At 42.9% G+C, this 16,932-nt stretch overlaps 1 protein-coding gene across 1 annotated transcript in view; it reads right to left on the bottom strand.

Annotated features, from left to right (window-relative positions):
• Nucleotides 1-16,932, bottom strand: part of LOC143774208 (sulfotransferase 2B1-like) — a 222,842-nt gene that overhangs the window by 33,903 nt on the left and 172,007 nt on the right. Inside the window, exon 6 of the mRNA XM_077261588.1 lies at nt 8,482-8,662. Coding sequence (XP_077117703.1) covers nt 8,482-8,662 — 181 coding nt within the window. The remainder of the gene's footprint in view (nt 1-8,481; nt 8,663-16,932) is intronic.

Raw genomic sequence — 16,932 nt, 5'->3', positions numbered from 1 at the left:
TTTGGCCTTCAACTTTGGTTACGGCCTACTAACGGTGTCTGCCCCTGCCTGGTGTTTGTCCTCAACTGAATAAAGCTGAGCTTCATCCTTCTGGCTCTCATTAACTGCTGTGTTTTCAAAAATTGGTGGTTAGGGCCTAGTAACAGTGTCTGCCCCTAACTGATGTTTGCCCTCACCTGAATAAAGCTGAGCTTCATCCTTTTGGCTTTCAGCCTATAGTATCAGAAATTAAACTGCATTTGGCCTTCAACTTTGGTTACGGCCTACTAACGGTGTCTGCCCCTGCCTGGTGTTTGTCCTCAACTGAATAAAGCTGAGCTTCATCCTTCTGGCTTTCGGCCCATAGTATCAGAAATTAAACTGCATTTGGCCTTCAACTTTGGTTACGGCTTACTAACGGTGTCTGCCCCTGCCTGGTGTTTGTCCTCAACTGAATAAAGCTGAGCTTCATCCTTCTGGCTCTCATTAAGTGCTGTGTTTTCAAAAATTGGTGGTTAGGGCCTACTAACGGTGTCTGCCCCTCCCTGGTGTTTGCCCTCAACTGAATAAAGCTGAGCTTCATCCTTCTGGCTCTCATTAAGTGCTGTGTTTTCAAAAATTGGTGGTTAGGGCCTACTAACGGTGTCTGTCCCTCCCTGGTGTTTGCCCTCGCCTGAATAAAGCTGAGCTTCATCCTTCTGGCTTTCGGCCTATAGTATCAGAAATTAAACTGCATTTGGCCTTCAACTTTGGTTACGGCCTACTAACGGTGTCTGCCCCTGCCTGGTGTTTGTCCTCAACTGAATAAAGCTGAGCTTCATCCTTCTGGCTTTCGGCCTATAGTATCAGAAATTAAACTGCATTTGGCCTTCAACTTTGGTAACGGCCTACTAATGGTGTCTGCCCCTGCCTGGTGTTTGTCCTCAACTGAATAAAGCTGAGCTTCATCCTTCTGGCTTTCGGCCTATAGTATCAGAAATTAAACTGCATTTGGCCTTCAACTTTGGTTACGGCCTACTAACGGTGTCTGCCCCTGCCTGGTGTTTGTCCTCAACTGAATAAAGCTGAGCTTCATCCTTCTGGCTTTCGGCCTATAGTATCAGAAATTAAACTGCATTTGGCCTTAAACTTTGGTTACGGCCTACTAACGGTGTCTGCCCCTGCCTGGTGTTTGTCCTCAACTGAATAAAGCTGAGCTTCATCCTTCTGGCTCTCATTAAGTGCTGTGTTTTCAAAAATTGGTGGTTAGGGCCTACTAACGGTGTCTGCCCCTCCCTGGTGTTTGCCCTCAACTGAATAAAGCTGAGCTTCAGTCTTTAGGCTTTTGGCCTAAAGTATCAGATATTAAACTGCATTTGGCCTATTAGTGTGTTTGGGCCCTTAAAACAGTGTCTGCTGCTCCTGGGTTTGCTTACTCCACTGAACAATGCAATGCCGCCTGTTTAGTCCTGTTACCAATTTTGAACTGCATTTAGCCTACTTTATTCTTTGGCCCTATATCTGTTTCCTCCTCATCCTGCCCATTGCCCAGCCACTGCTAGATGAGTCTGCTGGTACATTGACCTAGACCACTACATTCCCCTTGCACTAGACCACTACATTCCCCTTGCACTCTACACAGCCAGAATCTGACCCTGCTGAAAGTGAGGTTCCCCTTCCCGCATGTTATACTACCTTACACAGGAACAAAGAGGAAGGTGCAGATGAAAGTGCAGGTTCCTTCATCAGGTGGGGGGGGCATACTCGTTGGCGACGTCACTGGCACAGGGCTCCTCAGAGTACGCAAAAGTGTCGCTGCTGGTGGGAGGCGCCCCCGCCGTGCAAACACACCGCTGTACTTTGAGGGGCCCTGTGCCAGTGCCAATGCGAACAAGTGTGCCCCCCTGCTTGCTCAGGATCACAGCACTTGCAAATTTGAAATACTTACCTCTCCCTGCTCCACCACTGTGACGTAGTCCTCGATTCCTGGGCCCACTAAAACCTTGAACCAGCCCTACCCCCCACAAATTTGCCAAATGACCCCCAAGTTCCATTGAACAACTATTATTATAAAGTTAATTAAGATTGACAAGCTTCAGAAACAAGAATGGATGTTTTTGGCATTAAAATGGGCACTGTAGGTGTTTTCCTGGCCTCCACTCACTGCCGACTATGCTTCCCCATTGACTTGCATTGGGTTTCGTGTTTCGGTCGATCCCCGACTTTTAGCGATAATCGGCCGACTGCACTCGACTCGACTCTGGACAAAGTCGGGTTTCACAAAACCCGACTCGATCTTAAAAATAGAAAGTCGCTCAACCCTAGTGGCAACTTATCTGTTAGCGAATGAAAGGATCTGCAATCCGAAGTTGGACACGCCAGATTCTTATCTCCCCCAACAATCAACAGTCAGAGGCACAAATACATATTACACTGTCAGCTGAAACTTTTAATACTGCTGGGTTTGGCCACCATTAGTTTTATGTATACTTGTGACACTTAGGCTATGTGTGCACGTTACGGATTTGCTTGTGTAAAATTCTGTGCGGTTTCTGCCTCTCTTGTCAGAAAACACAGTTGAAAATTCATGCATTTTTCATGCAGATTTTCATGTGGACTTCCTTGCACTTTTTGTAAATCCATAGAGCTAAATAAAGATATATTATTAACCCCTTAAGCCCCGAGGGTGGTTTGCACGTTAATGACCGGGCCAATTTTTACAATTCTGACCACTGTCCTTTTATGAGGTTATAACTCTGGAACACTTCAACGGATCTTGGCAATTCTGACAAGGTTTTCTCGAGACATATTGTACTTCATGATAGTGGTAAAATTTATTTGATATAACGTGCGTTTATTTGTGAAAAAAATGAAAATTTGGCGAAAATTTTGAAAATTTTGCAATTTTCCAAATTTGAATTTTTATGCCCTTAAATCACAGAGATATGTCACTCAAAATACTTAATAAGTAACATTTCCCACATGTCTACTTTACATCAGCACAATTTTGGAACCGTAATTTTTTTTGGTTAGGGAGTTTTAAGGGTTAAAAGGTGACCAGCAATTTCTCATTTTTACAACACCATTTTTTTTAGGGACCACATCTAATTTGAAGTCATTTTGAGGGGTCTATATCATAGAAAATACCCAAGTGTGACATCATTCTAAAAACTGCACCCCTCAAGGTGCTCAAAACCACGTTCAAGTAGTTTATTAACCCTTCAGGTGATTCACAGAAATTTTTGGAATGTTTAAATAAAAATGAACATTTAACTTTATTTCACACAAAATTTATTTCAGCTCCAATTTGTCTTATTTTACCAAGAGTAACAGGAGAAAATGGACCCCAAAAGTTGTTGTACAATTTGTCCTGAGTATGCTTATACCCCATATGTAGGGGTAAACCACTGTTTGGGCGCATGGCAGAGCTCGGAAGGAAAGGAGCGCCATTTTACTTTTCAATGCAAAATTGACTGGAATTGAGATGGGACGCCATGTTGCGTTTGGAGAGCACCTGATGTGCGTAAACATTGAAACCCCCCACAAGTGACACCATTTTGGAAAGTAGACCCCTTAAGGAACTTATCTATATGTGTGGTGAGCACTTTCACCCAACAAGTGCTTCACAGAAGTTTATAATGCAGAGCCGTAAAAATAAAAAAACATATTTTTTCACAAAAATGATTTTCGCCCCCAATTTTTTATTTTCCCAAGGGTAAGAGAAGAAATTGGACCCCAAAAGTTGTTGTGCAATTTGTCCTGAGTACGCTGATACCCAATATGTGGGGGTAAACGACTATTTGGGCGCATGGCAGAGCTCGGAAGGGAAGGAGTGCCGTTTGACTTTTCAATGCAAAATTGACTGGAATTGAGATGGGACACCATGTCGCGTTTGGAGAGCCCTTGATGTGCCTAAACATTAAAATCCCCCACAAGTGACACCATTTTGGAAAGTAGACCCCCTCAGGAACTTATCTAGATGTATTTAGAGAGCTTTGAATCCCCAAGTGTTTCACTACATTTTATAACGCAGAGCCGGGAAAATAAAAATTCTTTTTTTTTTCACAAAAATGATTTATTAGTCCCCAGTTTTGTATTTTCCCAAGGGTAACATGAGAAATTGGACCCCAAAAGTTGTTTTCCAATTTGTCCTGAGTATGATGATACCCCGTATTTGGGGGGGAACCACTGTTTGGGCACATGGCAGAGCTCGGAAGGGAAGGAGCGCCATTTGGAATGCAGACTTAGATGGATTGGTCTGCAGGCGTCACGTTGCATTTGAAGAGCCCCTGTTGTACCCAAACAGTACAAACCCCCCAAAAGTGACCCCATATTGGAAACTAGACCTCCCAAGGAACTTATCTAGATATGTTGTGAGAACTTTGAACCCCCAAGTGTTTCACTACAGTTTACAACGCAGAGCCATGAAAATAAAAAATCTTTTTTTTCCCACAAAAATGATTTTTAGCCCCCCAAATTTTTATTTTCCCAGGGATAACAAGAGAACTTGGACCCGAAAGGTTGTTGTCCAATTTGTCCTGAGTATGCTGATACCCCATATGTTGGGGTAAACTCCTGTTTATGCACACGGGAGAGCTCAGAAAGGAAGGAGCACTGTTTTACTTTTTCAACGCAGAATTGGCTGGAATTGAGATCGGACGCCATGTCGCGTTTGGAGAGCCCCTGATGTGCCTGAACAGTGGAAACTCCCCAATTCTACCTGAAACCCTAATCCAAACACACCTCTAACCCTAATACCAATGGTAACCCTAACCACACCCCCAACCCTGACACACCCCTAGCCCTAATCCCAACCGTAAATGTAATCCAAACCCTAACCCTAACTTTAGCCCCAACCTTAATCCTAACTTTAGCCCCAACCCTAACTTTAGCCCCAACCCTAGCCCTAACCCCAGCCATTTTTTTAATTTTATTATTTTTCCCTAACTAAGGGGGTGATGAAGGGGGGTTTGATTTACTTTTATAGCGTTTTTTTATATCAGATTTTTATGATTGGCAGCTGTCACAAACTAAAAGACGCTTTTTATAGCAAAAAAAGTTTTTGCGTCTCCACATTTTGAGACCTATAATTTTTCCATATTTTGATCCACAGAGTCATGTAAGGTCTTGTTTTTTGCGGAACGAGTTGACATTTTTATTGGTAACATTTTCGGGCACATGACATTTTTTGATCGCTTTTTATTCCGATTTATGTGAGGCAGAATGACCAAAAACCAGTTATTCATGAATTTATTTTGGGGGAGGCGTTTATACCATTCCACATTTGGTAAAATTGATAAAGCAGTTTTATTCGTCACGTCAGTACGATTACAGCAATATCTCATTTATATCATTTTTTATGTTTTGGCGCTTTTATACTATAAAAGCTATTTTACAGAAAAAATAATTATTTTGGCATCGCTTTATTCTGAGGACTATAACTTTTTTATTTTTTGCTTATGATGCTGTATGGCAACTTGTTTTTTGTGGGACAAGATGAAGTTTTTAGCGGTATCATAGTTATTTATATCCATCTTTTTGATCGCGTGTTATTCCACTTTTTGTTGAGCGGTATGATAATAAAGCGTTGTTTTTTGGCTCGTTTTTTTTTTTTTTCTTACGGTGTTCACTGAAGGGATTAACTAGTGGGACAGTTTTATAGGTTGGGTCATTTTGGACACGCCGATACTAAATATGTGTACTTTTATTGTTTTTTTTTATTTAGATAAATAAATGTATTTATGGGAATAATATATATATTTTTTTCTTTATTTAGGATTTTTTTTTTTTTTTACACATGTGGAATTTTTTTTTTTTACTTTTTTACGTTGTCCCAGGGGGGGACATCACAGATCGCTGATCTGACAGTTTGCACAGCACTCTGTCAGATCAGCAATCTGACTGACAGCGCTGCAGGCTTACCGGCACCTGCACTGGACCCGGAAGTACTCCCTGCAGTACCCGAATGCAGCCCCGCGGCCATTTTGGATCCGGGGCCTGCAGGGATAGGAGGTAAGAGACGCTCGGAGCAACGCAATCACATCGTGTTGCTCCGGGGGTCTCAGGGAAGCACGCAGGGAGCCCCCTCCCTGCGCAATGCTTCCCTATACCGCCGGAACACTGCGATCATGTTTGATCGCAGTGTGCCGGGGTTAATGTGCCGGGGCGGTCGCTCACTCCCCCCGTGAGCGCGGCCGATCGCATATGATGTACTATCCCGTCACTGGGAATTAAGTCCCAGGTCACTTTGATGGGATAGTACGTCATATGGGATTAAGGGGTTAAAAAAAAAAAGAATTGTGCTGTCATTTCCTTTTTCAAACTCTTCAGCTAGATGCCCTCATTATTATTAAATAAAGACATACACACACCATCCTATGTAGGAGCATTAACATAATTAAACTACATATGCTGTAACAAAAAAAGCAACTGTCATAAATCTGTGTGAAATGCAATATCTGTTGTTTTTTTTCAAAATTTTTTAAAAAAAATTGTGTTGGCTCCCATATAATTTTAATAACCAGCCGAGTGGGGTTCATATTTGTGGGGTTGAAGTAATTTTTGTATTGTGAGGTGACATCAAGCCGACAGGTTAGTAATGGAGAGGTGGCCATAAGACACCTCTCCATTACTAATCCTATAGTTACATAGTAAATAAATACACGGCCAAAATAAAGTCCTTTATTTGAAATAATCACACAGGCACATTTATTGAATCTTACTTACTGAACGCATAATCCCCAAACCCCTCATCTGCTGCAACAAAAGTAAAATAATAAACCAACATATAATACTCCCTGTCCTACGTAGTCCCTTATTGAGTATCCCACGACAATCTCACATGAAGAACAGTCACATCGAGACATGTGAACATTCTACCCAGCCGGCTCAGATACTCTCACTTACGGCAGCATTGCTTGAGAATTTTCTCATGCAGCAGTGCCGCAAGTGAGAGCACCAGAGATGATCAGCTGATGAACTCTGGTTAACTCTCATGGCAGTGCTGTGATACATTGCAGAAGAGATCACCTCCTGCCAGTGTATCGCCGGCGGCTGGGTAGAGCGGTCACATCCCCTATGTGACTGTTCTACATGTGAGATCGTTGTGGGACACTCGGTATTAAATGGACTATGGCAGAAAGGTAAGTATATGTTGGTTTATTATTTTTGCTTGCTTGCAGAAGATGAATGCATCTGGAATTAGGTGATCGGTGAGTATGTAAACTGCATGTAATTATGTAAATGGTTTAATTTTTTTTACAATTGAACACAGGTGCTGGATGATGGGACTACTCTCCCAACATCGGCTCATGCTGTCGCCATTATATTTGTGACAGCAGACATAGCCGGATCGGAGTAGTAGTCCCATCAAACGATGCCTGAGTACACACACACAGCAACCTGCAGACAAACACACAGACACCTGCAGACAGACACACAGACACCCGCTGACAGACACACACATGCCCACAGACAGACGCAGACATCCACAGACACACACAGACACGCACATATTCTCCTCCCACACTCTTCCTCCTTCTGACATCATCATTTCCTTTCTGCAGCGTTGTTGGCATGCAAATCCGCAGCAAGTCGGCAAACCTTTTTACACCTGCAGTTTGTCTGCAGATTTGACTGACACAATGTAAGTCAATGGATGCAGAAATGCTGCAGATCCGCAAAAAGAATCGACATGCTGCAGAAAATAAAACGCTGCAAATCAGGATGGAATTTTCCGCAGCATGTGCACAACAATTCTAAATTCACATTTGGTGCAATTCCGTGCAGAAAAAAACGCTGCGGATCTGCAACAAATCCGCAACATGTGCACATAGCCTTAATGTATGGACACCATTAGAGAATGTGCACACTATGTCTTTTAAAGGTCAATGAACCAGACATTTTTTTCAGGTGGAAGACGCTTCAGGACATGCCGGTGTCTTTTCGCCTGAAGAGTCTTATTTTGCACCTTTCTGATCAACTTTACCTCAACATCTCTTGTTTGCCCATTTGGCTAGTCACTTCTTTTAACCTCTCGACATCTTTGGAAGCCCAAAACAGTTAATGGAAGCTCAAAAAGTTGAACATATGAACAGCAAATCGTTTTCACATTGCATTGCATAAGTGCAGACCTTTTAGAGTTTACTTTACGCTTTTTCAGCCAGGTTATATAACATACCCAACTGAAAAAGGTAAAAAAGCTGAGGCCATCTGAAGAATGGGCTGGTCACATCTTTTAGCCACTTCATGGCTTTTGAAGCTTGAATTTAAAAGAAGTTACAAATGATGGGACCTATGAGCAGCAAGTTATTTTGACATTGCTGCTCAAAAGTTAATTATTTTTTTTTAAGCTTTTCAGGCAAGTTCCAGGTCGAATCCGGTAGATAGGAACACTGTGTGCTCATACCTTCATTGTGACTTGCCAGTAGAAGGCATGACAGAAAGTGTCTAATGCAGAATTAACACAAGATATGACCTTGACTGGACATATTTTTTTTTCTCAATATGGTGTTCAGTTTTTACCTTTTCTAAAAAATGAACCTTTCTCCGGGTCTATGTAAGAATGTGGCACAAAAGTGTAATTAGCCATATTGTTCTGTTTCATGTTCTTAAAGGAAGCATTTTTCACCACAGAGTCCACTGCTTCGTCATCTAAATCCTTTCCAAGAAATTTGCAAATCTTAATCACGCTTCCTCGTAGGTCCTGTTGCCAATTAGGAAAATCCAATAATTAGCATAATAATTATGCAGAATTAAATTAACTATTTATGTTTCTACTTTTATGGTGAGACCACACACTGTGACCTGGACACATGAGGACAATACTCTTCATGCTTTTGCCAATTGCTGCATAATTTTATTTAAAAATAGTGTAGACATTGGCCAACCATGGCCGGAATGAGGCTCAATGCACGATGAGCCTAAGACTGCACTGACATCTTACGAGTTACCACCTTCATTACTGCATGTCTAGCTGTATTCTTGCTCTGCTCCATGATGACATGCTATGATGTAACACATCAGTTATTCAGATTATCTAACTGAATTCTCAAGTAGTCTAAAAGCTATTTTCATCGCCATTAGGGATGAGTGGATCCATGGAGGTTTGGGTTCTGGAACCCAACAGAACTTTATTTCTACCTCTTTTTCTATCTTTTTCTCTCTTTTTCTTTCTTTCTCTCTCTCCAGACTCCCAAATTGTAAAACAGACTTCCAGGAGATGTTCGTATTCGGAGTTCAGCACAGGACACTAGGGGTCCAGTAAGAATCCCAAACTTTACAGTTTGAGTTTGCTCACCTCTAACCTTCATCATCATAGGTTCATGCTACAGCTTTGCTTCTTATTGTTCAGATTGGTCGCAAATTTAGTAGGAATTTGATGCGTGGAGATTTTGTTATATTGGGTATAGAATGAATACAAGTAGCAATAATCCGAACTACCAGCAATAAAAATGCATAACTGGAGTTGCATTCACTTTTGACAACATTTTTTTGTTTTGAGAATGGTGACAGAGATCAATGATTATGATAATGAGACAACCTCTTTATCCCATTTACTCCCGAAGGTGGTTTGCACGTTAATGACAAGGCCAATTTTTACAATGCTGACTACTGTCAATTTATGAGGTAATAAATCTGGAAAGCTTCAACGGATCCTCCTTATTCTAAGATTATTTTTGTGTCACATATTGTACTTCATGAAAGTGGTAAAATTTCTTTGGTATGATTTGCTTTTTTTGTGAAATAAAATGCAAAGCTGGGCGCATGGCATATCTCAGAAGGAAAGGAGCGCCATTTGACTTCTTGAATGCAAAATATGCTGGAACAATTAGCAGTTGCCATGTAGCGCTTGGAGAGCCTCTGATGTGCCTGAACAGTGAAAATCCCCCACAAGTGACATCATTTTGGAAACTAGACCACTCAGGGAACTGATATAGATGTGTGGTGAGTACATTGAACTCTCAGGTGCATCACATAAGTTTATAACGTTGAGCCGTTAAAATAAAAAATGAAATTTTTCCCACAAATATGTTTCCCCCCATATGTTGCATTTTTATAAGGGTAACAGGAGAAATTGCACATTACAGTTTGCTGTTCAATTTCTCCTGAGTACACTCATACCTGATATGTTGGAGAATATTACTGTTTGGGCGCACGGAAGGATGAGGAAGGAAAGGAGCGTCATGTGACTTTTTGAATGTAAAATTTCCTGGAAACATTAGTGGATGTCATGCCCCATTTGGAGATCCCTTGATGTGCCTAAACAATGGAAACCTTCCACAAGTGACCCCATATTGTAAACTAGACCTCTCAAGGACTGTATTTAGATGTGTGGTGAGCACATTGAACCCCAGGACTTCACAGACGTTTATAACGTTGAGCCGTGAAAATAATAAAATCACATTTTCCTCCCAAAAAATGTTATTTTAGCCCCAAATTTAGCATTTTCATGAGGGTGACAGGAGAAATTGCACCATATAATTTGCAGTGCAATTTCTCATGAGCATGCTGATGCCCCATAAGATGGAGAAAAATACTGTTTGGGCGCACAGCAATGTTCAGAAGGGAAGGAGTTTCATTTGACTTTTTCAATGTAAGATTTCCTGGAATCATTAGCAGATGTCATGTCCCATTTTGAGAGCCCATGATATGCCTAAACAATGGAAACCCTCCACAAGTGACCCCATATTGTAAACTAGACCTCTCAAGGAATGTATTTAGATGTGTGGTGTGCAATTTGAAACACCAGGTGCTTCCCAGATGTTTATAATGTTAAGCCGTGATAGAAAAAAAAACACATTTTTCCCATAAAACTGTTATTTTGGGCCCAAATTTTGCATTTTTAAGGGGAACAGGAAAAACTGCATCATGCAATTTGTTGTGCAATTTCTCCTGAATACTACTTTTGAGGCACAGTGCAAAGCTCAGAAGGGAAGAGCCGCCATATTGGAGTTCAGATTTTGCTGGAAAGGTTTGAGGGTGCCATGTCACATTGCCAGAGCCTATGAGGTGCGAGAACAACAGAACCCCTATATGTGAACTGATTTTACAAACTACACTCCCCAATGAATTCATCTAGGGGTGCAGTGATCATGTTGACACCACATGTGCCTCACAGAATTTTAAACCATTGAGCGTTGAAGAAAGAATAAATCAAATTTTTACCACTATAATGTTGTTTAAGCCTCACGTTTTTAATTTTTCTAAGGTCTAATAGGACATTTTTTTACAGCAAACTGAGGTCCATTTTTTCTTGAGTGCACCAATACCTTACAAGTAATAGGGAAATGTTCAGGCACAGTGGAAATCTCAGAAGGCAAGGAGCACCAGATTTTACTGTTATTGTTTGCTGTTGCCATGACCCACTGGGAGAACCCATGAGGTGCCAGCACAGCAGATCCACCCATAAGTGACCCCCATTTTACAAACTAAACCTCTCCATAAATTCATCTAGGGGTGTAGTGATCATATTGACTCCACAGGTGTGTCACAGAATTTTTCACCATTGGGCAGCAAAGAAAAAATAACTACATTTTTACCACCAAAATAGCCCCATATTTTACATTTCCACACAAAAAGTCAGTAAAAGGGGCACCACTGTTGGTCGTACAATTTCTACTGAACATGGCAATATCCCATATGTGGCTGTACAGTACTATTTAGCCATACAGTGAAACTTGGGAGGAACAGAGGGCTATTTGCCTCCTGGAGCAAAGATGTTCCTAGAACAGACTCCAAATAATAATAATAATAATAATAATAATAATAATAATAATAATAATCTTTATCTACATAGCGCCAACATATTCCGCAGCGCTTTACAGTTTAACAGTTTCAATATACAAGTCATAACTAACAACGTTAACAATGCAATAATTAAAGCAAAATAAGATGACCCTGCTCGTGAGAGCTTACAATATACAATGAGTTGGGGGAGATACAAAGTACAGGTGTATTTACAATGATGTATTTACAATGATGGTCCAGCCATCTTCAGGGAGTGGGGGATAGATGGGGATAGTGAATGAATGGGCTACACATGCACATTTCCACATAAAATGAGTTTGATTAGTGAACGTGATAGACCACTCTGAACAAATGAGTTTTCAGGGAGTGCCTAAAATTGTGGATAGTCCTAATTTCTTGGGGTAGAGCATTCCAGAGTCTTAGAGTCAGGAGTGGGAGGTACGGATACTGCAGAGGTTAGTCAAAATTCGTTTGAAGAGCACAGAGGTCGGTTAGGCTGATAGACAGAAATGAGGGAGGAGATGTAAAGAGGTGCTGCACTTTGGAGAGCTTTGTGGGTGAGAACAAGTACTTTGAATAGGATCCTGTAATGAATGAGCAACCAGTGTAACAACTGACGAAGAGCGGACGTGTCCGAGTACCGATTAGCCAGATGGATGACCCTGGCTGCTGCATTAAGTATGGAGAGGGGAAAGTCGAGTAACTGGAGGCCAATTATTAAAGCGCTGCAGTAATCCAGGCAGGAGTGGATTAGGGTGACAGTGAGGGGTTTTGTTGTTTCCATGGTGAGAAAAGGGCAGATTCTAAAGATGTTTCTTATGTGTAAGCTGCAAGAGTGGGCAAGAGATTGTATATGGGATATGAAGGAGAGATTGGTGTTAAACATGATACCCAGACAGCGTGCCTGCTGCTGGGATGTTATTAGGGTGCCACCCACGGAGAGGGAGATGACATATTTAGGGAGGTTAGTAGACAGCGGGAGCAGAAGATGTTAAGTTTTGGAGATGTTGAGTTTCAGATAGAGGGCTGACATGATGTTGGAGACTGCAAACAGACAGTCACTGGCGTTCTGTAGTACAGCAGGGGTAAGGTCAGGGGTGTATAGCTGTGTGTCATCAGCATAAAGATGGTACTGAAAGCCAAATCTGCTGATGGTCTGTCCAATTGGGGCCGTGTAGAGAGAGAAGAGAAGGGGGCTAAGGACTGAGCCCCAAAGGGACCCTGACAGTGAGAGGAAGAGGAGATGAAGTGGAACTAGCAAACAAAACACTGAAGGAGCGGTCAGAAAGAGAGGAAGAGAACCAGGAGAGAGTGAGCAGTGTCCTCAATGCCTAGTCACTGAAGCCTAGAGAGTAGGAGAGAGAGGTCCACAGTGTGGAAAGCTGCAGAACGGTGGAGAAGAATGAGCAGAAATAATTCACCGTTCGTTACATTTTGTTGTCAGAAGGTCATTGGTAACTTTGATGAGTGCAGTTTCAGTCGAATGTAGGGGCGGAAGCAGGACTGTGGGAGTGAGTGGAGAGGTAACGGGTAAGGAGGGAGTAAACTAGGTGCTCCAAGAGTTTAGAGATGAAGAGGAGATTGGAGACTAGTCTGTAGTTGATTGTTTAGGATGGATCAAGAGTGGGTTTCTTTAATAATGGAGTAATGTTAAAGTGTTTGAAGGAGAATGGGAAAATGCCTGAGGAGAGGGAGAGATTAAAGATTGTAGTCTAGTGAGTTGTGACAACTGGAGAGAGAGACTGGAGGGGATGTGAGGGAATGGGGTCACTAGTGCATGTAGTCGGACGAGAAGAAGAGAGGAGTCTGGAGACATCTTCTTCTGTGATGGAATCAAATGTGGAGAGTGAGCTAGGGGAAATGCAGGGAGGGATGGGAGAAAAAGCACTTAGTGGTTGGGAGCGGATTTCCTCACAGATATTATCTATTTTCTCTATAAAGTGGAAGGCCAGGTCATCAGCACAAATGTCTGTGATAGGGGCTTGTGCTTTTGGCCTGAGAAGGGAATGAAAAGTGTCAAAAAGTTTCTTGGGGTTATTGGATAGTGAGGAGATCAGAGTGGTGAAGTTTGTCTGTTTGGTGAGGTGAAGGGCAGAGTTATAGGTTCTTAACAAAAATTTGAAGTGGATGAAGTCTTCTGGTGTGTGAGTTTTTCTCCATAAGCGTTCAGCACACCTAGAGCATCGCTGGAGAAGTCGAGTTTGCAATGTGAGCCAGGGCTGTTTTATTCTGTGCTTGGAGGTTCTGAGGGTAAGAGGCACTACTTGGTCAAGGGTGCTTCTGAGATTATCATTGTAGTGATTTACAGCCAGATCAGGACAGGAAAAAGAGATGATTGGGGACAATGATGAGCGTAGGGAGTCTGAACGTGTGTAAGTGTTAATGGCATGTAGATTTCTGAATAAGGGGAAGGTAGGAGTTTTCTGGGGTGCACGAGGATTTGTGACCATGAAGGAGAGAATGTTGTGGTCACAGAGGGGAAGCTGTGAGTTTTTTAGGTTGGAGATTGAACAGAGCCCGACAAAGACCAGATCAAGGGTGTTACCGTCTCTGTGTGTCTCAGAGGTCGAGAGCTGTGAGAGGCCGAGATAAGGGGTTAGTGATAGAAGCTGGGATGCAGATGTGGAAGTGGGGCTGTTAATGGGGATGTTGAAGTCTCCCAGGATAAAGGTTGGTAGTTGTGAGAACATGAAGGGGTCAAGGAAGTGGATGGGTGAGTCTGGGGCCAGGTATATGACTGCTACTCTGAGGGAGAGGGGATGGAAGAGCCTGATGGTGTGGACCTCAAAAGAAGGGAATGAGAGTGATGGAACTTCGTGGATGACCTGGAAAGTGCATTGTTTCGACAGGAGTATGCTGACTCCACCACCAAGTCTGTGGGTCTCCGGGAATGGGAGAACTGTAAACCACCATGGGAAATTGCAGCCGGGGAGACAGTATCAGAATCCTGGATCCATTTTTCAGTGAGGTCCAACAGCTTCAGAGAACTGTGCAGGAAAGGAAGCTTGTTACATATAGACCGTGGATTCCAGAGTGCACAATTGAAAGAGGGAGATGAGGGAGTGCAAGTAATAATGATAAGATTAGTATGGTTTCGATATGAGTAAGGGAAGGGGTTGAGGTTGGGGGATGCTGGACCAGGGTTGGGGGAGATGTCCACTGCAAAATCAGTAGGAGTAGGAAGATAAAGAGCAAGTAGTTATTGAAATTGTAAGAAGTTTTTTTCTTCTATGTGTATGAGCAAGATGGTCTGAGGTTTTTCATGGATGTGAGAAGTGCATGGGAGCTGTACATGGGAGAGGGAAGTAGAGAGGGGGCTAATGTGGATGAGTGGATATACAGTGCCTTTAATTGCTAGAAGAGCAGAATCCCCCTAAGAGACTCCATTTTGAAAATTATAATCCTTGGGGAATTTATCTACAGGTGTAGTGACGATTTTGACTCCATAATTTTCCAGAAACAAGCAGCAATAAATGTTGCCAAGTGAAAATTGCAAACTGCCATTGTAGTCACCAGTACCTTATGCCCAGCCCATGCTTCTGGAGGCATGCACCCTTAAGCTAGGTGGGCTCTCATCACTTCAGAAATGCCAAATGTGGATGCCTTATGTAGTTTAGGTGCACTGTGGGGCTCAGAAGAGAGAGGGGGCATTTGGATTTGGAAAACAAGAATTTGATGATTTTTTTTGATGGGTGAGGACTGAGGAGCCATTTTTATTTTCTGGAGCCTTTGTGCTTCCAGTAACATGGAAGTCCCCAATTTTTCAATTAACAGATGACAGACCTAAGTGGGGACTTGCTTTTTTTGTGGATTGAGTTGAAGATTTTATTGGGAACATTTTACATAACGTTTGGGATCATATTTATTCCGCACTCTATGCTGAGCACTTGCTTAGGGTTTGTGAAGACACAGCATTGTATCTTAATTAACCAGAATATTTTTTTGCAAGACGGAAAGAATAGACTGTTATCTATACTTTTACTTGTATAAGGGCCCCTTCACACTGTGCAATCAAAGTCTGAACGAGCGTTCGATTTGTGACGTTTATCCGTCCTCGTTCCGAGGTTGCAAAGTGTGACATGGCGTTACGATTTGCGACGAAGCCCAGCATCGTACGATGTGAAAGAAAGAGCAGAACTTTCTTTCGTCGTAAATGTCTCGCTGTGGCGGTCGAAATCGTAGTATGTGACGGCGGTCATACGAGCTCGTAATGCGACTACGTGGGTTGGGCTTCCGCATACCTGTCTCCTGATTGGGCGTGACGTTTTAGCACGCCCATGCTGGTAATACGTCACGCTCGGAGTCGTAGGACTATGGCGGTGTGAAGGGTAGCGTACGATTGCGACGCGTGACGTTCACATCGCAACTACGTCAGAAAAAGCGTTAACATCGTAGAGTGTGACCGCTGGCTACGAGCTCGTACTGCGATGTCGAATATGACGCAAATGCGTCGTAATCGTAGCAGAATCGACCAGTGTGAAGGGGCCCTAAGACTGTAATATTGACTTGTATTGTGTGCTTATCCTTAATGACCAGTCATGTTGACTGAAATGCTAATTAATCATTATCTAGGCCAGGTAGTTTGTTGATTTTTAAAACAGAGGAGAGCAATAAATGCAAATAGATTACTTAAAGGGCCACTGTCACCCCCCCCCCCCAGCCGTTATAAACTAAAAGAGCCACCTTGTGCAGCAGTAATGCTGCAGTCTAACAAGGTGGCTCTTTTAGTTTTTGATTAAGTTATTACCGCAATAAAACGTTTTAAAAATTGGCCAAACGTACCAGCGATTGTACCGGGAGGCGGTCCGAAGCGTCCTCTATGAATCTTCAAACTGCCGTCACTCTTCTCTTCAGGGCCGATGGTACCCGCCCCCTTCGCGTTGTTGCTTCAAATCCGGCGCCTGCGCTGTGCGTGCCTGCCTGGGGCCTGCGCAGTCTTCTTTGGCCGTCATCACTCACACGCAGGGTGCCTGACTGCGTCTGTGCGGGCAGTGTGGCCGCCCTGTTACTGAATCCCCGCCCCGCACTGTGTTATTCATTATGCACACTGCGGGGCTGGCATTCCTGGGCATGCGCACTGCACTGCGCTGTTCAGGCCCTCCCCCATCTCGGACGTTCTCCCTTGTCTGACGTTCCCCCTGCTCCCCCGCCTTCCGGCATTATTTTCGGCTGCCAGATTCCAAAATCTGGTGAGGATTAGTGTATATGGCGGCAAGCTGCTGTGTG

This window comes from Ranitomeya variabilis, chromosome 5 (assembly GCF_051348905.1).
Source record: "Ranitomeya variabilis isolate aRanVar5 chromosome 5, aRanVar5.hap1, whole genome shotgun sequence".
NCBI lineage: Eukaryota > Metazoa > Chordata > Amphibia > Anura > Dendrobatidae > Ranitomeya > Ranitomeya variabilis.
The sequence above is the reverse complement of the archived record's forward strand: the minus strand, read 5'-3'. Positions and strand labels throughout refer to the sequence as shown.